Consider the following 23,062-nt stretch of genomic DNA (forward strand, 5'->3'; position numbering starts at 1 on the left):
AACGCTCTCACACACACAACTGAAACGCTCTCACACACACAACTGAAACGCTCTCACACACACTACTGAAATTTTAGCTCTCACACACACTACTGAAACGCTCTCACACACACTACTGAAATTTTAGCTCTCACACACACTACTGAAACGCTCTCACACACACTACTGAAATTTTAGCTCTCACACACACTACTGAAACGCTCTCACACACACTACTGAAACGCTCTCACACACACTACTGAAATTTTAGCTCTCACACACACTACTGAAACGCTCTCACACACACTACTGAAATTTTAGCTCTCACACACACAACTGAAACGCTCTCACACACACTACTGAAACGCTCTCACACACACTACTGAAACGCTCTCACACACACTACTGAAACGCTCTCACACACACTACTGAAATTTTAGCTCTCACACACACTACTGAAACGCTCTCACACACACTACTGAAACGCTCTCACACACACACAACTGAAACGCTCTCACACACACAACTGAAACGCTCTCACACACACAACTGAAACGCTCTCACACACACACAACTGAAACGCTCTCACACACACACAACTGAAACGCTCTCACACACACTACTGAAACGCTCTCACACACACTACTGAAATTTTAGCTCTCACACACACTACTGAAATTTTAGCTCTCACACACACTACTGAAACGCTCTCACACACACTACTGAAACGCTCTCACACACACTACTGAAATTTTAGCTCTCACACACACTACTGAAACGCTCTCACACACACTACTGAAACGTTCTCACACACACAACTGAAACGCTCTCACACACACTACTGAAACGCTCTCACACACACTACTGAAACGCTCTCACACACACAACTGAAACGCTCTCACACACACTACTGAAACGCTCTCACACACACTACTGAAATTTTAGCTCTCACACACACTACTGAAATTTTAGCTCTCACACACACTACTGAAACGCTCTCACACACACTACTGAAACGCTCTCACACACACTACTGAAACGCTCTCACACACACTACTGAAACGCTCTCACACACACTACTGAAACGCTCTCACACACACTACTGAAATTTTAGCTCTCACACACACTACTGAAATTTTAGCTCTCACACACACTACTGAAACGCTCTCACACACACTACTGAAACGCTCTCACACACACTACTGAAACGCTCTCACACACACTACTGAAACGCTCTCACACACACTACTGAAATTTTAGCTCTCACACACACTACTGAAATTTTAGCTCTCACACACACTACTGAAACGCTCTCACACACACTACTGAAACGCTCTCACACACACTACTGAAATTTTAGCTCTCACACACACTACTGAAACGCTCTCACACACACTACTGAAACGCTCTCACACACACTACTGAAATTTTAGCTCTCACACACACTACTGAAACGCTCTCACACACACTACTGAAACGCTCTCACACACACAACTGAAACGCTCTCACACACACTACTGAAACGCTCTCACACACACTACTGAAACGCTCTCACACACACTACTGAAATGCTCTCACACACACTACTGAAACGCTCTCACACACACTACTGAAACGCTCTCACACACACTACTGAAACGCTCTCACACACACTACTGAAATTTTAGCTCTCACACACACTACTGAAACGCTCTCACACACACTACTGAAACGCTCTCACACACACTACTGAAACGCTCTCACACACACTACTGAAACGCTCTCACACACACTACTGAAACGCTCTCACACACACTACTGAAATTTTAGCTCTCACACACACTACTGAAACGCTCTCACACACACACTACTGAAACGCTCTCACACACACACTACTGAAACGCTCTCACACACACTACTGAAACGCTCTCACACACACAACTGAAACGCTCTCACACACACTACTGAAATTTTAGCTCTCACACACACTACTGAAATTTTAGCTCTCACACACACTACTGAAATTTTAGCTCTCACACACACTACTGAAACGCTCTCACACACACTACTGAAACGTTCTCACACACACAACTGAAACGCTCTCACACACACTACTGAAACGCTCTCACACACACTACTGAAACGCTCTCACACACACAACTGAAACGCTCTCACACACACTACTGAAACGCTCTCACACACACTACTGAAATTTTAGCTCTCACACACACACTACTGAAATTTTAGCTCTCACACACACTACTGAAACGCTCTCACACACACTACTGAAACGCTCTCACACACACTACTGAAACGCTCTCACACACACTACTGAAACGCTCTCACACACACTACTGAAACGCTCTCACACACACTACTGAAATTTTAGCTCTCACACACACTACTGAAATTTTAGCTCTCACACACACAACTGAAACGCTCTCACACACACTACTGAAACGCTCTCACACACACTACTGAAATTTTAGCTCTCACACACACTACTGAAACGCTCTCACACACACTACTGAAACGCTCTCACACACACTACTGAAACGCTCTCACACACACTACTGAAATTTTAGCTCTCACACACACTACTGAAACGCTCTCACACACACAACTGAAACGCTCTCACACACACTACTGAAACGCTCTCACACACACTACTGAAACGCTCTCACACACACTACTGAAACGCTCTCACACACACAACTGAAACGCTCTCACACACACTACTGAAACGCTCTCACACACACTACTGAAACGCTCTCACACACACTACTGAAATTTTAGCTCTCACACACACTACTGAAACGCTCTCACACACACTACTGAAACGCTCTCACACACACTACTGAAATTTTAGCTCTCACACACACTACTGAAACGCTCTCACACACACTACTGAAACGCTCTCACACACACTACTGAAACGCTCTCACACACACAACTGAAACGCTCTCACACACACTACTGAAATTTTAGCTCTCACACACACTACTGAAATTTTAGCTCTCACACACACTACTGAAACGCTCTCACACACACTACTGAAACGCTCTCACACACACTACTGAAATTTTAGCTCTCACACACACTACTGAAACGCTCTCACACACACTACTGAAACGCTCTCACACACACAACTGAAACGCTCTCACACACACAACTGAAACGCTCTCACACACACAACTGAAACGCTCTCACACACACTACTGAAATTTTAGCTCTCACACACACTACTGAAAAACCAAGTCATTTCAGTTGAACAGGAAGGCATTTCAGTTGAACAGGAAGGCATTTCAGTTAAACAGGAAGTTAATTCTTGACAAGGAAACTGAAAGAAAAAGTGTTAGATTTCAAACAAACCACTACACAGATGTCTACTCAGCAACCTGTTAGTTAGGGGTGGGTTTTTATAATCGATTTATTGATTAAAATCGATTCTGGCTTGGATAACGTGAAATCGATTCATTAAAATCTTGAATCGATTTTTTAATATAAATTTATTTTACCCGAAATGCCAGAATCTCTGGTGAAACCTCACAAAATTTCAACAACCACCAAACAGCTAAGACAGTAAATGAGAGCAGGTACACGGCTTCTGCACAAAGACGTAAACACACAGCGCGGACCCGCGGATCAGAATCAGTGAGATGTCGCCTTTCTCACCCGACAGCACGGACACGGTCGGGGCTGAAAGCCGACAGCTCGCTGACTCTGATCTGTCGGCGGGTCCGCGCTTTGTTTTCACGCCGTTTTTGCGCCGATTCTAAAGCTGTTAGTTTTATCTCTCTCCAAACAATATTGACTGAACCAGCAGCAGAAGAAGATCCAAACTGCGCTTCACATAAACATCGTCATGAATTCCCTCACTGTTTTGCTTCCACCACGATAAAATCGCACGTCATGCACAGCCCTCTCTCTCTCTCTTTCTCTCTTTCTGTACTTCAAGAACAGTTTCCCGTCTAAAAATCTGTTTTCTGTATTATTCGCTTGCTTGTTATGCACAAGTCTACTGTTGTTTACAGCGCAGTCGGCCGCTGTTTTTTTTTTTTTTTCATTTTACATACTTCCGAAAAGAAAACCTAATAAAACCGCTGTAACGTCAGAGGTAACGTTCATATGTTGATTAATGGTTTTCTTTCGTTTTTGATGTACTGCAGAATATTTTTTATAAAATCCCAGGCCAGGAAAACCACCTTCATGTTTTTCTGTTTTATCTTCAGCTACTTTGACACAAAGGCATCTGCTATGATGCTCACACCTTTGATAAAGTCTTGCGTGTGTCAGCTTCCTTTTTTTAAATACAAAAATATGTAAATGTACTGATCTGAATTATAATATTTCTGACTGTCAAAATTCCCCATAATCAAATCGAATTGAATTGAATCGAATCGTGGAACAAATCGATTCTGGACCTTAGTGAGACAGCTGCATTACTTAACAATATATTAGCCTCAGCATAAGTCAAAGTTTAGAATAGCGGGAGACGTGCATTATCCTGGTTATTTTTTTGGCATATGTGCTTTTTGTCTTTTTTAGCAAAGAAAAATATCTTAAAATCATCAATAAAACCAGGGAGAGAAGGCTTAGCGTTCCTCCATTTAGCACAATGGATATGATATTTACTCAAAAGTATGATGATGTTAATAATGTCTGAGACATCCAATGCTAGATGATCCATATAAAAAAAAATTATGATGTAATTCAAACAGTGGCACATCATTAATATTTAGGGAAATCCAATTTTTTAAGTTGCACCAAATACATTGTGTGATAGGGCATAGGAAAAAAAAAAGATGTTCTAGGGTTTCATTTTCATCAGTTCAAAAAGAACACTGATCCACCTCAAAGCCAAATCTCTTTTTTTTTAGAAATTCTGCCACAGTATTAGTTTTGTTTAAAGTGTGTTTCTTTAACTTTAGGTAGAATAGGCTATTTCATAAATTTTTAGTATGCTTTATCCAGTGTATATGAAATAACTAAATTAGAACCATGCCATGTAACCATTCTGTTGTAACTATGAAATATTTTGTCTTTGAAGAAACTACTAACAAATTTCTTATTGCATTTTTATCAAACAGCTGACATTGCCCTAGCAATAAATTTGGGAGCACTGATGAGAAATTATTGTATATCATAAAAATTTTAATCAAATGAAGCAGAGGCAGTGGGACCAGTTCACAAAATTTGTTATATTCTCTTTGAGAACAGTTTAGACAATATTTTTCTGAAAAGTCTGTGTAACTTAGAATGACACCGTTATCATCCAACAAATCTGTTATGAATATAATATTTTTGTTCAAACCAGTCACTCTTGAAAATTGATTTTTGATTAAGTGTTATTACCCTATTATTCCATAAGGTTGAATTATGGGGAGAAGTTGAAAATCTCATTTTCCCAAAAATGCAACGTCTGTTTTGGAAAGTTTGATATCTTTATGGGGATTTTATTTGCCGCAAAATCACATTTCAAAATAAAGTCTAATCCTGTATACTATTTTATTAAACAAGAATCATGGGATGTGGAGCTAAGTAGAGTCTGGCTGTGACAGACAAGATTTTAACCATTTAATTCTAAGGGTGCCAACCATAAATTCCAATTCTGGAGTTTTGATACCACCTTTATTGTATCCCTTCACAAGCTGAGATCTTTCTATTTAATGGGTTTTATTCCTCCACAAAAATTCGAACACATTTCTATTTATGGTTTTCATGGTATTTATCGTTTTTTTATTTTTATATCGTTTACGTGGCGCAAAAAAGGTTGGGGACTGCTGTACTAGCAGGTTGCTGAGTAGAAATCCTTGTAGTGTTTTGAAATATACCACTTTTTCCATCAGTTTCCTTGTCAGGAAACAACTTCCTGTTCAGCAGAAATGCCTCTGGTTTCAGTGGTGTGTGTGAGAGCGTTTCAGTAGTGTGTGTGAGAGCGTTTCAGTAGTGTGTGTGAGAGCGTTTCAGTTAGGTGTGTGAGAGCGTTTCAGTAGTGTGTGTGAGAGCGTTTCAGTAGTGTGTGTGAGAGCGTTTCAGTTGTGTGTGTGAGAGCGTTTCAGTAGTGTGCGTGAGAGCTAAAATTTCAGTAGTGTGTGTGAGAGCGTTTCAGTAGTGTGTGTGAGAGCGTTTCAGTAGTGTGTGTGAGAGCGTTTCAGTAGTGTGTGTGAGAGCGTTTCAGTAGTGTGTGTGAGAGCGTTTCAGTTGTGTGTGTGAGAGCGTTTCAGTAGTGTGCGTGAGAGCTAAAATTTCAGTGGTGTGTGTGAGAGCGTTTCAGTAGTGTGTGAGAGCATTTCAGTAGTGTGTGTGAGAGCGTTTCAGTAGTGTGTATGAGAGCGTTTCAGTAGTGTGTGTGAGAGCATTTCAGTAGTGTGTGTGAGAGCGTTTCAGTAGTGTGCGTGAGAGCTAAAATTTCAGTAGTGTGTGTGAGAGCTAAAATTTCAGTAGTGTGTGTGAGAGCGTTTCAGTAGTGTGTGTGAGAGCGTTTCAGTTGTGTGTGTGAGAGCGTTTCAGTAGTGTGTGTGAGAGCGTTTCAGTTGTGTGTGTGAGAGCGTTTCAGTTGTGTGTGTGAGAGCGTTTCAGTAGTGTGTGTGAGAGCGTTTCAGTTGTGTGTGTGAGAGCGTTTCAGTAGTGTGTGTGAGAGCGTTTCAGTAGTGTGTGTGAGAGCGTTTCAGTAGTGTGTGTGAGAGCGTTTCAGTTGTGTGTGTGAGAGCGTTTCAGTAGTGTGTGTGAGAGCGTTTCAGTAGTGTGTGTGAGAGCTAAAATTTCAGTAGTGTGTGTGAGAGTGTTTCAGTAATAATGTCCCTTACGGCACCTCATACTGCGTAGTCATCGCTCATCCGGAAGACATAGGCGTCGTCGCTCTCTGCGTTGCCGCCCTCCTCCAAGGCTGTGCGCGCTTCATCATTCCGTTGTCGTCTCCTGCAAGTTGACTCTCGATGGGTGTTGCTTCTACAGTGACCGCACCACTGTTTGTAGCGGCATGCTCTGGCCTTGTGTCCCCGCTGGCCACACTTAAAACAGACTATGTCTGACATGTCTCTCCTGTGATCACTAGCAGCTGCTGCGGGTCTCGCGTTGGGTTGCACTCTCGCCTTCATGATGTTATCCTCTTGTTCTTGTTGTTAGCTGCGGAGTTTTGTTTTAAATTCCGCAAACTTGATTTCTGATTCACTTTGCGTAATGTGAAGAGAAAAAGGTTTAAATGCTTCTGGTAAACATTTTAACACCATCGCTACAAGCAGACCATCACTAAGTGTCTCTCCAGCATTTCTCAGGGCTGTAATAAATGTCTCTGCGCGTATGATGTACTCGGTGACACTTTCACTGCTTGCTTTCTTCAGAGAAGTCAGTTCTCTGACTTCTCTGATAAAGGCTGATAAAGGCTGATAATTCTTGGTTTACCTTTTCTCGCATAATAGTCTCGTAAAATTTTCAGTGCCTCGCGTCCATCATCGGCAGCTTCTTTCTCTCTGCATAGGCCTGGGCATTCTTATCTTCGTCGTCCTCATCTTCGTCATCACTTTTAAATATTGTGTCTTTCAGACCTTGTAATCTAAGATGTCCCAAAAAACTTGTCTCCCACAGTTCATAATTCTTCTCGTCTCCGTCAAAAACCAACCTTACCCATCGGCCACTGGGTTCACCTGCACGCTTACTCATGGTGCTAACTTAGCATGCTAGTCCTCACCGAACACGCTGTACCTTGCGACTTTTCTGGTGGTAAACTTTCCCCTGGCGTAGCTTCAATATTTTCCTGGGCCCATAACCTGTTAGCAGAGACGGGTCTTCCAGCAGAATCTGCATGAATATTAAAGATACTTATTGTCTAGACGGAGGAATAATCACACGTGGGGCATCGGCTTTTACCGGAACATTCACACCAAAAGGTGACTTTGTTTATTGAACTCTCGTGTATACTCCGCAGCATAACAGGAAGCATCCTTTCAAAATAAAATCACAACAGATGACAATGAGGGCATACCTATTAACTAGCTCAACAATACATAAAGAAAACCACGTTTTTTTACATTACTAATTCCTTTTGTGCATAATTTTATATTGTTGTTGAAAATTAATTAATTAAAGCAACAAAACACAACAAAACTCTTTTTAGTGAGCCGAGCCGAAAGAGCCGGTTCTCTAAAAAGAGCCAGAAATCCCATCACTACCGTACAGAGCAGGGGAAGGCGGGGCTTGTTCCTTCCTAACCAGTAGGGGTGTCAAATATACTCTCTGGAGTTTTATTTTTATATTTATATTATTTATATTTTATTATTGATTTACTTTAGCTCAACTCAGTGATTAACAGAGTAATGATGAATCACAATTAACAATAACAATGTTGTAGTGCATTACTGAGTCGTGTAAACTCACTGGGTTACAATTACAACACAAAGAAATCACAAAACTCCATGAACTCAACTTATCCTTATTTATAATGGCGTAACTGTAGATATTGTAGTTTTTCTTCATCTTAAGTTTAAAGAACTTGCATATAAATCATTATAGTATGATGCTATGATACATATTATTGGGGCACTACTCCAATCTGAAATTTCATTCTGTATTCTGACGTTCCTCTTTATACTATGGTATTCCATTTGGTGCTCAGTTGAGCTGTCAAATATATTTTTGTGATGTGTATGAAATACTTATATACGTCATATAGATGTTGGCATTCACATTGCTTTAGGCATTGTTTAAGCAAAGTTTCATCAAGCTTGGTCAACTAGTCTAAAAGGAGATGGGGAATATACAAACATACATATATACATACACTACGATCATTAGGACATAATATCTGCAAGAATTAGTAAACTGTTAAAAGGTATGGTAATATCACAAATGGTGTATTTAATTTTACTTGCCTATCTTAAAATAATATAGTATTATTATATTATTTTCTATTAAGTAATAATAATAGAAATGCATTGCCTTTCTAATACTATTGCAATAGCATGCATATTCTATATTATTCTTAATGAATCTGCAAGTTTATTGAGTTTGAGCAATACATATAAGATGCCTGCAAAATTACAGGCTCGCATTATTAAAAATACAATATAATTTAGTGTCATCTTATAGCGTTTTTTCAGATAAGCAGCATGAACGGGGGAACATTTTAAAAATGTTTTTATAAAAGTAACAATAGTGAGTTTAGAGTGAGAAAAAAGGACCATTCACAGTCAGCAGTGGGCACCACGGAACGTAGTGCATCTGCAAGGCAAGTATTTCTAACCTAAATTCAGTAGCATTAGCTAGCTATTATACCACAGTGTTTTTATTCCGAAATGCATATGTGCAGCCCTTATTATTATTCAATCTGTAGTCCGTTCCTCCCTGTTTGAAATGATTGTTTCTCCCTTCCTATTTTATTTTGTTAGTCAACTGTCTGTTGTTGTATGTTGCATTCAGTTTTCTTCCATTTGTATCACTGTGTTAATTAGTTTTAGCTGTACTTTATTTCCCATCTCTACTTACCTTAATTCCCTTGTGTGTATTTAGAACCTATTTTCTTTGGATTTTTTTTTTCAGATTGTTTGTGAACCTTCTGTCATATAATCCCTGTAGTCTGGAGAAATTTAGTGTTTGCTGGATTTTTTTCCCTCTGCGAACCTGTGTTTTACTGTATCATTGACATCTGTATACAACTTTATTAAAGGTTAGTTTTCACTTTAGTCTGCTGGGTTCTGAGTGCTGTATTTGCCTCATCCCACGCTTCCTGACAGATCAGAAATGCATAGCACTGCTCCAGACAGATGCATTTAATTATTAAAATTTAAAGGAATTTTACAGTTTTACCCTTTGTTAAGTTCTAAAGGAATTATGTAAATAATTATATTTATCTAAATAATAATTATCACAATAATTTGTGAACTTAATCTTAAATATTTATTTAAATAATTGGGAAAATTAATTAAAGAAGAAGAAGTAAGAAGTAAACTTAATGTGACTTCTTCACTGTCACTTGTGGTTTTGCAGGATGGGGTCAGAATTTTCTCTGCAGTATTAAAAATGGTATTGAGTGTGTAATACGGTGTTGGCCAAGACCGCAGCAAAAAGGAGAGGTAGGTGTCTACAAATGTCCAAACATCTTTGACCAACAGAACTTTGCATGCTCACTGAGACTCTAAATTTAGGATAGTCTTGGTTTAAATGCTTTTATTTGTTGTTCTGCTTTGTTTGTATGACTCATTAAAAGTAATTTGGCAGGTAACATTTTTATTTCAGAAGTTTTCTCTTGTGGTTTGTTTGTTAACAGAATTAAATCTTGAGATACAGGAAGTGCGTTGTCATTTTAAAAGTAACTCGCATCATTCGGTAATTTGTCATTTAACCACAGTGTGGTTTTAAGGGCAGCAATGAACGGGTCTTATGCCAGCAGTAGATTCTTTCTTCATTTTAAAATGTTTTGAAGGACAAATATAGCAAATTTAAATGTACTAAAAAGTAATGTTGTATTACAGCAGTATTATAGTACATAGGGGTGGTTGTAGCTCAGGAAGTAGATTATCTACTAATCAGAAGGTTTGTTGCATTCAAGTTTAATTTGACAAGATACTGAATCCCAAGTGGCTCTCTGATGCATCTATCATCCATCCATCCATTTGCTTCCGCTTATCCTTTTCAGGGTCGCAGGGGGATGCTGGAGCCTATCCCAGCTGTCATAGGGCGGGAGGCGGGGTACACCCTGGACAGGTCGCCAGTCTGTCGCAGGGCCAACACACAGGGACAGACAACCATTCGCACTCACATTCACTCCTATGGGCAATTTAGACTTTTCAATTAACCCATCCCCACAAAGTGCATGTCTTTGTCTGTGAGGCAACAGTGCTAACCACTGTGCCATTGTGCTGCCTGCATACATACAAGTGCTTGTAAGAATGGGTGAATGAGCTGTGTTGTATGTAGTGATTTAAGTGCTCAAGTACAGTAAAAAAAAAAAGTGCTATTCAAGGACCAGTGCATTTACCTTTACATGGCATCTGCCTTTTGAGAACTTAGTTATCTCCCTCTCTATCTTTTTCTCATTCCAAAATTATTTGGAAAAGTATTGAAAGAAATAACTTAATAACTGGTTAATAATGTTTTATTAACTGGTCGGTTAAAATATTGTCAAAAGACTCATTATAAAGCAATAAAGATCTGAGTGAGTTAAAAACAAATAGAAGTGACAGCTTACAGATGTGGCTTAACAGGACTAAACATAAACATACAGGTAGATAAGTAAAATCTGTTTGCTTACTTTAAAGTACACAGCTTCCTTCTTTCTCTCTTTTCTTTTTCTTTCTGTCTTATTTTTTTTTAAAAAAAAAGTCAAATATGTCAAAATAGCTACCCAGCAATCTGAAAAAACATTTTCTTATGTTCCTGGGTGAAAGGTCCAGGTACTTTAGTTATAAGAAGTTACAGGCACTGAAACACCAGCCAGGCGATTAAGGGGCAGCATTGTTTCAGTTCAAATGCAGAAAGCCATACATAGCAAAGCTGTTGAAACTACAGTCTTGTCATCTCCATTCATTCCAATGGACCATTTTTTACAGCAATGGTGGATCATGGAGCCTCGCAAATAGTTCCTGGAAGTTAGTAACAGCTGTGCCAGCACCGAAGTTTCAGATGCACTTTTAGAAGGTAAGAAGTTTGAGCTCGGGTTTTTTAAATGTTATGAAATCAGAAAGAAAAGCTTTCAGTTGTGATTTTTTGCTGTGTTGACCAAGTGAAATATTAGCTAAATATAGCATTGAGGAATTAAGCTGTCTGGTCTGTTTAAAGTCATTTATCCTCTGCTATGTACAAACTGGTATGATAACTGCACAACAATCAGGGAAACTGATAGCTATTTTTCTGATATATGGCTTTAAATAAAAAAAACAGTATTTTTGAGAAGTTTTGTATACAGTTGACTGTTAGCATCTGTGTGACGTTACAGCTCAGCTGATGACAGAAACAGAGGGAAGGCGGAGGACTCAGAATGAGACTAAAACGACAAGGTAAGTTTAAAATATGACACCAGCTCTGAAAAGAAGAATCATCTAATAAAGCAGTTTTATACAGCTGTATTACGTATGTTACCACACACTCTTTTTTTAGTGTATATTGAGCACACAAATTCATAGTAACTGATGGCACACTGTTTACCATCAACAACTAATTCATTTACATCATTCAAATTGGTTGTTAGAAATCACACCTTATCTCCTGATGCATTTACCCATCCAGGTCTACACTGGTATGTCTAACATTTTCTTTCTCTCTCTTAACTCTGCCAGCTCAGGCATCTCAGGATAATTCAGCCTGAAAACTTTGCACTAAGGCAGCACCCTGACCATAAGACTCATATCCCTGAGTGTTTCAAGCTTATGAAGCGAACACTATATTTGCCAGTATTTTGGGCTTTGTTTGTAAGAAAAAATATTTATTACTTGAATATGATTTGCTGTATTTGTTGTTGTTTTAATCGATGATTATATTAATCTTGTTTTAAAATAAAGAATGATTTTTCTCCTTTTGGTTTCAGGTCACTCTTTTTTTTAATGTACTGTTATCTCTGAGAGAGTACAGCTTCCCCATGCACCACAGCACACAGCAGTACATATACAAGAATAACAGTGGGAAAAGAACATGCGCAGGTGAACATTCAGTTTTTCTCATAGTTATTTGAGATTTTTATAATGAATTGATTTTTGTAAACAACTGCAAGTTAATAGACAACATAAACATAGATGTGTTTGTGAGAAAACAATTATAAGACTAAAATGGCTTTTAATAGCAAGCATGTGGGGATACACTTGATACACAGCAATTTGGGTTTTAACACATCCTGAATCCTGTAAAATGTAAAATTTAACAGTAGATGGACAGAGAAATTCCTGCTTCTGTTACAAACAGTGGACGCTATTATGGTCCACCGTGTCCATTTCCCACTTTGCCTTTCTAAAACATAAAATATACACATAAGTAGAAGTTGCAGTAATCTGCAGTAACAACAGATGGAGGTGGCCAACAGGAAAATAATCACAGACATTATCAACACATTTACATGCACACACATATTAGCTGCCTAGATTAATCGATTCTGACGATTAAGGACCCTCAAATGTACTTGCTATGTTTTTTGCTCACTACTGACTTCGGGGCTTTAAATACATTATCTCCCTCTGCTGGTAATGCAATTTCTGCATGCAGGAATGGATTACCATTTCATGTTTTGGAGAAACAAAGCATGAAAAGGAGACGGTGGAGCTGCGCGTCTATGCCGGTTGATGTTCAAGAGTATACCAGATAAAAAACATGGAGAAAACATAACCTTTCTTGCTCAAGAGGGGTAGGGAGAATGGATGGAACAGTAGGGTTGGCAGAAATTGAGCTATTTTTTGGCACATAAGGCAAGAGTATTAATGGAAGTAGTCTCCTAGTTACTGCCACTCCTATGCTCATTAGGGAACCACTGGCTAGCACTGTAATGCCCCAGATCTGTCATAATGATGAATATAGTTATGTGATTGCAATCTGCCTTACATGCCTCCATGTTGCACTGAGGCATGTAATACAACATGAATGTTGTACTGTACTGAAATGCTTTGGTAAGGAAATACAGCATGTATACAACAAAACCAATCAGTATTTGCAGTTGTCTCTTTGTTGTTGTGGCAACCAACACCCATGAGCATGCCTGAACTTTGTCATTGTATTGTTTTTTTTGTTTGTTTGTTGTTTAATTAAAATATAGGCACATAGTGTGGAGTTGATTTATATATATGTGTGTGCGTGAATGCGTGTATATAATTCCCCCCTTGCCCTGTAGTCGGTCGGTCTTTAACCTTCAAGCTCAGGTACTCTCCCTCATGGATCTTTGTTGTTTAATCCTGGATAGTGGTTGTGACATTCACTAGTTTTAAGCCTCCTTCCTTCTGCTTAGCGTATAGTCTCAGGGTGCTGGACTTGGGGTGAAACCCTCCATGCATGGTGAGGAGCTTCTGTGTCTTGATGTCAGTGGCTTCTGTTTCCTCCTTTGGACACTTTATTATCCCAGCTCATTGCTGTAGATTCTAGTGGTATGCATCAGTAAATTGATATCTTGGTCACTCCTGGCATACAGCTTGGTGCCATCAATGTAGAGGAGGTGGCTAATGATTGCACTATTCCATAGACAATATCCATAGCCAGTCTTGTTAATGATCTCAATGAGGGGGTTGAGGGGGCTTGACTTGCTTTCAGTGTAGATAAGCATTGGCAACACTTTTTAAGCAACTTTTCCTCCAGACGTTTCCTCCATTGAGTCACTAAGGGATAAGGTTAAATAGCCCTAAAAGTTACCTCCTGTCTCCTAACCACGTTTCCTCAACCTCAGTGGACACAGCACAAGGTCACCAACACTCAGACAAACCTCCACATCAGCATTGAAGTAACAAAATTTGAAACAAACTGTTCCCTCCACAAAGAAATCATAAGTTTAAGCTGTTGCACCATCTCCTACTCTCAAATCTTGGAACGGTTATGTCATTGACAAGCCATTAACATTTCACACCCCATGTCATACCCTAGTAAACTGCCAAGTGCACAAAAAGCTGAAACAAAAAAGGCCCTCCACTTTGTGATGGAAGTTTTGTGGTTTATGCTCACATTTAGATTCAGGTGCTCAGAATTTTACTGTAGAATGTTGTATAGCCTTTTATTTCTCAGGTGAAGGACATTCATTTGTCACTATGCCTTGGCCACAGCTGATCGCATTGCAGACTTTATTAACAGAGAATTTCATGACAACTTCTATTTGTAAGAGTGACAACAACTGGTATAAATGGGCATGAGAAAAAGAGAAGTGCGATGTTCTGAGAACCTGAAAACATTTACACAAGACACAACAGTGTGACAGTGTAGAGTGCCGTGGATGTCTGCAGTACTGACATTGTCCATAAGAATAATTCTTCTTTTTACTATTCATGTACAAGTATTGAGTATATTGATCACGATACTAATCTGCCAAGGTCATGTCGGTGCACACAAAATCCCTTAAAGCATTAAAACAGACGCTGTCATTATTTAAAATGCATTTCTCGTTCAAAATATTAATCAGACTTCTACTTTCATTATATTGTTAACTAAGAATAAAGATGATTTATTATTAGCAAGAGCATGTATAGATAAACTCTGTTTTAGCACTCTGTATTTTAACCTAAAAGGCTGGATGTTAAGACCTTTTACCTTCTCTGAAGATGTGATGACAGGTAATACACTTTCCCACCTATCTCAACAATAGAGAGCTGTAGACGATGCTAGCTCACAATAGACTTATGTTATATGCATACCATTATACATACATGTTACTGAACAAGCACATACACACACCCACATAGAGTAAACGTATACATTTTGTAACTGTGTCAAAAACCCTGTCCATCACATTCACACTTAACAACTCCACTCTAAAGTAAACCTAATGCAAAAGAGTTGAAGGATGAATAACGGTAAGAAGTGAAGGGATCCAGACAATCCATCCATTCGCTACCGCTTATCCTTTTCAGGGTCGCGGGGGGCGCTGGAGCCTATCCCAGCTGTCTGTAGGGCGAGAGGCGGGGTACACCCTGGACAGGTCGCCAGTCTGTCACAGGGCCAACACACAGGGACAGACAACCATTCACACTCACATTCATTCACACCTAGTGACAATTTGGATTATCCAATTAACCTATCCCCACAAAGTGCATGTCTTTGGGATGAAGCCGGAGTACCCGGAGGGAACCCACGCAAACACGGGGAGAACATGCAAACTCCACACAGAAAGACCCCGGCCTGATGGTGGAATTGAACTCAGGACCTTCTTGCTGTGCGGCAACAGTGCTGACCACCGTGCCACCGTGCTGCCTGGGATCCAGACAAGAATGAGTAAATCAGAAATGTGAAAAAATAACCATGACAGTGGTTGATTGGTCACTTATGGGGCACAATTATCAGCTCACAATATCTAACCCCCAACTGTTATGTGCCATCTCCTTTTTCTTCTTTTACTATGAGGAAGAGTGTTGTAATTGATCTCTTCCAGTTTCATAAGCACTCTGTGACTAAATTAATAGATTTATTATGTATTATAAGTTTAAAGCTACTAAATATTATATCAGCCCGTGTGTACACATAATACACTGTTCTTGGTCTCTCACAGCTACAAGCATTATACCTCATTGTTTTTCAGCCACACGACTTGGACACGTTGAAGTAACTGAGCTGACCATGAACTCCTATAGTATTCTAGTCAAATGTGATGTTAAAAGTTGTCTGAAATTAGTGGATATAATAGGATGATGATCTGCACTCCGTCGTTACAGTTGTTACATCATTTTGGAAAATTTATTTTTTCTTTGGAAAAATGTTTTATTTACATAGTGCTGTTAGTGTCCCCCTGTACTCTGTGATTCTTATGCCAGTGTTTGTCCTATAGCAAAGAGTTTGTAAGTGCCCTTAAATTATAGCACTTGGTATTTTCAGCAAAGCTTATGCAGTAGTTGGAGATGTGTAATATAGTACACTTGTGTACTGTGGTGTGTGATTACTTTTCTACATATCTCTAAAAACACAGATTTACTCAAAAAACAGGCCACATTTCAACTGAAATAAGTACTATGCAGTGCATCCGGAAAGTAATAACAGTGCTCCAGTTGTTTTATAGGCCTTACCTGACGTTATACCGTAGTGACACACATTAGATGACCCCACACAGTCATGCAAGTGCTTTCCTGAGGCCTCTGGCTATCATTACTGCTCCTGTATGGTCACCAGGAACTAGCTTGTCTGCAAACATGAATACCTTTGGCAATGTAGTGTACTTTGGAATAAGGCTGTAATATGACAAAACGTGGTACAAGTGAAGTGCTGGGAATTTTTTCACTGTATATTAAAATATTGATAACAAAAATGTAATTCAGTTTTATTTATATAGAACCAAATCACAGTTGCTTCAAGGCGCTGCGATGATACAGAGAAGACAGAAAAACCCCAACAATCAGATAACTCCCTGTGAGCAAGTGCTTGGGGACAGTGGGAAGAAAAAAACTCCCTTTTAACAGGAAGAAAACTTTGGCAGAACAAGGCTCAGAGAGTGGCGGCCATCTGCCATGACCGATTTGGGGTGAAGTGAGGAAGACAGAACAAGCATGCTGTGGAAGAGAGACAGATATTAATAATAAGTAACGATTAAATGCAAAGTGGTGTATAAACATATTTTTTAGGGCCAAGTACAATAACCTCTATTTTACCTGAATTTAGAAGCAGAAGATAACAGAGCTGACTTAAAAGAGTTGAGCATTGTGTGTTAACTGTCTATATCTATAGGAAAATCAAAAAATATTAAGATGGTAAACGGGGCATGGACACACCTATAAAAACAATAAATGCAAGAGTTTCCAGTAGATTCAAGTCAAACACACTTAAATGTGCTTCCAAAGACAAAAGCTAACTGTGGCCACAGTAATTGAAAAAAAATGGTGCTTCACTTCTGATTTGGTTATAATTGATGTTAAATTTTAGGATTTCACTTGACGAGCAGTGTTTGGCTTGCTTGTCCTGATGTAAGGTCACTGCTTGTATATGGCAAGTAACTGAGGGAGGGAGTGACAGTGATTAGTGTAGTGATACTGAAGATTTGACTTCAGTCCATATTTAGGGGAGGTGTTGAGGTTTGCTAGCTCAGCTTTTGCTGTTAGCTGTGATCTGGTCTTCCAAAAGAAATTTGCATCGATATAATATGATCTAATTTTTAAATACAGTGGGGCAAAAAAGTATTTAGTCAGCCACCGATTGTGCAAGTTCCCCCACTTAAAATGATGACAGAGGTCAGTAATTTGCACCAGAGGTACACTTCAACTGTGAGAGACAGAATGTGAAAAAAAAATCCATGAATTCACACGGTAGGATTTGTAAAGAATTTATTCGTAAATCAGGGTGGAAAATAAGTATTTGGTCACCTCAAACATGGGAAATCTCTGGCTCTCACAGACCTGTAACGTCTTCTGTAAGACGCTTTTCTGTCCCCCACTCGTTACCTGTATGAATGGCACCTGTCCACAGCCTCAAACAGTCAGACTCCAAACTCCGCCATGGCCAAGACCAAAGAGCTTTCGAAGGACACCAGGAAAAGTATTGTAGACCTGCACCAGACTGGGAAGAGTGAATCTACAATAGGCAAGCAGCTTGGTGTGAAAAAATCAACTGTAGGAGCAATCATCAGAAAATGGAAGACATACAAGACCACTGATAATCTCCCTCCATCTGGGGCTCCACGCAAGATCTCATCCCGTGGGGTCAAAATGATCATGAGAACGGTGAGCAAAGATCCCAGAACCACACGGGGGGACCTGGTGAATGACCTGCAGAGAGCTGGGACCAAAGTAACAAAGGTCACCATCAGTAACACACTACAACGGCAGGGAATCAAATCCCGCAGTGCCAGACGTGTTCCGCTGCTGAAGCCAGTGCACGTCCAGGCCCGTCTGAAGTTTGCCAGAGAGCACATGGATGATACAGCAGAGGATTGGGAGAATGTCATGTGGTCAGATGAAACCAAAGTAGAACTTTTTGGTATAAACTCAACTCGTTGTGTTTGGAGGAAGAAGAATACTGAGTTGCATCCCAAGAACACCATACCTACTGTGAAGCATGGGGGTGGAAACATCATGCTATGGGGCTGTTTTTCTGCCAAGGGGACAGGACGACTGATCCGTGTTAAGGACAGAATGAATGGGGCCATGTATCGTGAGATTTTGAGCCAAAACCTCCTTCCATCAGTGAGAACTTTGAAGATGAAACGAGGCTGGGTCTTCCAACATGACAATGATCCAAAACACACCGCCCGGGCAACAAAGGAGTGGCTCCGTAAGAAGCATTTGAAAGTCCTGGAGTGGCCTAGCCAGTCTCCAGACCTCAACCCCATAGAAAATCTGTGGCGGGAGTTGAAAGTCCGTGTTGCTCGACGACAGCCCCAAAACATCACTGCTCTCGAGAAGATCTGCATGGAGGAATGGGCCAAAATACCAGCTACTGTGTGTGCAAACCTGGTAAAGACCTATAGTAAACGTTTGACCTCTGTTATTGCCAACAAAGGTTATGTTACAAAGTATTGAGTTGTATTTTTGTTATTGACCAAATACTTATTTTCCACCCTGATTTACGAATAAATTCTTTACAAATCCTACCATGTGGATTCATGGATTTTTTTTTTCACATTCTGTCTCTCACAGTTGAAGTGTACCTCTGGTGCAAATTACTGACCTCTGTCATCATTTTAGGTGGGGGAACTTGCACAATCGGTGGCTGACTAAATACTTTTTTGCCCCACTGTAGATGTTTTTCATTCTTTAATTTGACTCCTCAATTCTGTTCCACAGGTGACAGCCAAAGGTTTCGCTCCACTGCTTCAGTTTGCCTACACCGCCAAGCTGGTTTTAAGTCAGGAAAACATCCATGAAGTAATTGTGTGCGCGGACGTCCTAGGTATCCATAATTTGGAGGACTCTTGCTTCCGGTTCCTTCAAGCCCAGCTTAAGAATGACAGCCAACCTAACCATAATGGCACGGTGGAATACGATGATCATATCACAACAGAGAATCCAATCTTTTCTGAGGAAATATCCTGTTATGATTCTGCAGAAATAAGGCAGCAGGACAGTCATGTTCTTGCTGACCTGCCGCAGTGTCCAAAATATAAGAAATATCAGGATGCAGTTTGTGACAACAAGCACAATGTAGAGAACCATCATATTAGTAATGACATCATTTTGGTTAACCATACCTCAATTAGCCCTCTGAGCTCACACTTCACCGACAGTAGCGCTGTTCCGCAAACACGTCTTACTCCCTCCAGGATCAAAGAAGAACCCTGTTTATTTGAGGAAGAAGGAGATGAAAGGAATGACAGCAACTCAGACTTGTGTACTGAGGAGGTATTGGAGATGGAGTTAGAGGTAGAAGAGGTTCCAGTAGAAGATGTGCAATCTTCCAGCCAAGTATCATACTCTTCCTGTTTGCATTCATACCTCCAGAGAGGTGGTCTCAGCAGCATGCCAAGCACCACCATTCAGCAGCTACTAAGCAACCAACTGTCTCTCAACCATTACAAAGAACTGGTCATACAGAGACCACAAACCAAGAGGGAATCTCTGGATGAAGTTGACCTCAACACTGGCATTGCCAATGTGATACCAGCAGCACTTACTGGTATAAGTAGAAACCTTGAAAATTCGGTGTCTAAGCATGAAGGGAAGCTGGACAGACGCAGTGTCATTTTCTCTTCTGTGCCTATCAAGCAACATATGCTGTCCCATACATATGTTGATGAGGCCATCTCAACCTTGATGCAGGAGGAATCCCTTCCCTCTAGTCAGTCATTCCTTATTACCAGCTGCCCCGTTTCAACGAAAACATCAGTGGACTCTCCTACTACTTCTACATCATGCAACCAGATTTCCAGCCCCCGTGCCTCATACTCTTACCCAGAGGATGCAACCATTGGTAGCTCATCTTCTACTTCGTCCCAGTTTGACTTTTCCTCATCGTCACAGTCAGGCTCAATTTCTGGACTTCCTCACTGCCTGGCTGGGATGGTGGAGCACAGGAATCCCCACAATGAAGTAGTCCTCACTCAAGACTACACAAAGATTAAATCTGAAAAGACATTCAGTGCTAGTGGTGGGAACTCCAGTGATGAATCAGGCTCTTTCTCAGAGGGAGACAGTGAAAGTGGCACCTCTCGAATCTCTGGACCTGAGGTTAGTATGGCTCTTTATTATACTCCATTGGCTAAAATGTCAGTGTGTTGGCATTGAGGTCGTCTGGGAACTGTCTTTCTGGCATGAGAAATGCATAAAAGCAGAACTGTATATATTTGGTTTGCAGCAGAAAAGAAGAGGAATGAAAGTCAGTAGAAGCGAGACAGAATACATGTTGAGAGGGAGGCAGGTGTAAAACTGACGATGTCAAGAGCAGAAGTAGAGATAGTGAAGTTTGATGAATTTAAATACCAAACTGCACAAAAAGGCAAAGAAGAGAGTGCAGGCAGGATGTCCATGGATGTGCTGCCCACATCTCCCATCTGCTGACCCAAGCTCCAGTTATGCAGGTTATGAATATATACAGTACTGAGCAAATGTTGGAGGCCAGTCCGTGACTGATGGGCCGACTGTGTGTTTTTCTAGCCAGTTGTGCTTTTACTACATTGTTAGTGTGTTTGGGATGGTTTCATACTGACAAATGAAGCTTTTGCTAAACAGACTCTTTCCAGATGATATTGCCGTGTGGATCAAAACCTGACCACTGTATAAGACCCATCGGCACTGATGTTCAGTCCAGTTCTTGTATAGTGTGGCATACCTAGGTCGTTGCTCCCTATAGCCTTTACTGAGGAATGGCTTCTCTCCAGCCACCCTTCCACTGAGACCATTTACGAACAGTTTGTGAATCAGCTGAAGGACCACATGCATCTCTGACGTCCTGTGTTAGGTCTTTTTCAAAGAAAGTGACTTTCAGATAGTATTCATTTGCTGTTTTTGAGCCTGTCACTTCTTCTTTTCTCCTCAGTTCAAACTGTGTCCAGTTTGTCCAGGTTAAACATAGCACCCCATGCCGATATAAAATATAATAGCTCGAATCACCTTGTTGGATCAAAAATTTAATTTTATAGCTGTCAAAATGGGATATCTTTCATATTTTTCCTAAGTTCAACAAAAGAAATGGGTGCAAATGGTATATTTTTGTGACAGGTTGTGAGCAAATAAGTGCCTTTTCCCATTGTCAGCGCAATAAATGATACCATACTTGAATGTTGGCATTGTTGTGCTGAGCATTGCTTGTTTGAAGAGAACAGTTTGTGCTGTTGTAGTGGACTGTTCTGATGCAATGTAAAGCTAAGAGAAAAAAGAAGTGGTCAACATACACATGCTGTCAATGCCTTAGTATTTTAAATCAGATGCATTGAAATTTGTTTATGAGTCTTTTATTTATTCAGTCAATAGATAAAAAAAAATGTCAGTGTGTTTCCATGGAAAGAAGAATAATACACAGAACTATAACCGTTTTGATAAGGCAGAGTTGCATAGAAAGGTAAGCCGATAGTCTCTGTTCTTTGTGCCTGAGCTGGTGCACAAACAGCAATACTAATACTGACATCTAGTGGATTTTATATCACAGTGCACTCCATCTGACAACATGCAACTGCAGCAATTGATACTTCTTCCATTTCTGAACACATACTAATAACAGTTATGTCTATAATAAGTCTTTCTATGTTGAAGTCTTATATTCACAGTGTAAAAATATTCAAATTTATAGTTAAGTACTTTACTGGGGGCACCACTTAATATAATGATTTATGACCAAGACCCTGAGACAGCTGAACATCTCCACTTGGGACAGCCACTCGGGTGAGAGCCATGACTCCAGAGTTAGAAATGCCATTTCTCATCTCAGTTACATCTTCTCAACAGTGCAGGCTCGTGGTTGTCACTTGGTGACACCAACAAAACCAGATCATCTGCAAAAAGCAGAGAAAAGATCAGAGTGTGTGATCCCACTGAAGTCGTAGATATAGAAAAATTGCAGATATGTATGTATGATTTTTTTTTTTTTGATTGAGTTCACTTCATCTAATTTTAGGACAGGTTAAAATCTAATGTTTTAGGTCATATTTATGCAAAATAAAAATAAAAAAGGAAACATTTGAGGGTTCGCAGACTTCCAAACAGCATTTTATATAAACTATATTTGTAAATGTAAATAGAAAATATCTTAAGCATAAAATATAGTTTTCTTAATTTCCATGGCAACAGTCCTGATTCATTTGGTTTAAAATTAAATAGACTGCAATAAAGACCTGGTTTTTGTAGGTGAAGCTGCCTTTTCCTGTGGACCAGATCACCAACTTGCCACGCAATGACTTCCAGATTCTCATCAAGATGCATAAACTGAACTCAGAACAGTTGGAATTCATCCATGACATCCGCAGGCGCAGCAAAAATCGCATTGCTGCCCAGCGCTGTCGCAAGAGGAAGCTAGACTGCATCCAGAACCTGGAGAGCGAGATTCACAAACTGGTATGGTCAACTAATACACATACACACAG

At 40.0% G+C, this 23,062-nt stretch overlaps 1 protein-coding gene and 1 long non-coding RNA gene across 3 annotated transcripts in view; both read left to right on the forward strand.

The window, feature by feature from the left end:
• Positions 1-23,062, forward strand: part of LOC146551443 (transcription regulator protein BACH2-like) — a 70,909-nt gene that overhangs the window by 41,847 nt on the left and 6,000 nt on the right. Inside the window, exons 3-4 of one of the 2 annotated variants that reach the window (XM_085258398.1) lie at positions 19,335-20,714; positions 22,827-23,033. In XM_085258398.1, coding sequence (XP_085114524.1) covers positions 19,335-20,714; positions 22,827-23,033 — 1,587 coding nt within the window. The remainder of the gene's footprint in view (positions 1-19,334; positions 20,715-22,826; positions 23,034-23,062) is intronic. The other variant, XM_085258400.1, reaches the window with a different exon arrangement.
• LOC146551444 (uncharacterized) lies at positions 9,951-12,465 on the forward strand. The gene is made up of 4 exons (XR_014890071.1): positions 9,951-10,028; positions 11,505-11,592; positions 11,891-11,951; positions 12,231-12,465. It is a non-coding gene; the product is annotated as an uncharacterized LOC146551444 (long non-coding RNA).

This window comes from Mchenga conophoros, linkage group LG19 (assembly GCF_057382185.1).
Source record: "Mchenga conophoros isolate Kocher_MC1m ecotype Shallow Benthic linkage group LG19, M_conophoros_male_GT1.1, whole genome shotgun sequence".
Lineage (NCBI taxonomy): Eukaryota > Metazoa > Chordata > Actinopteri > Cichliformes > Cichlidae > Mchenga > Mchenga conophoros.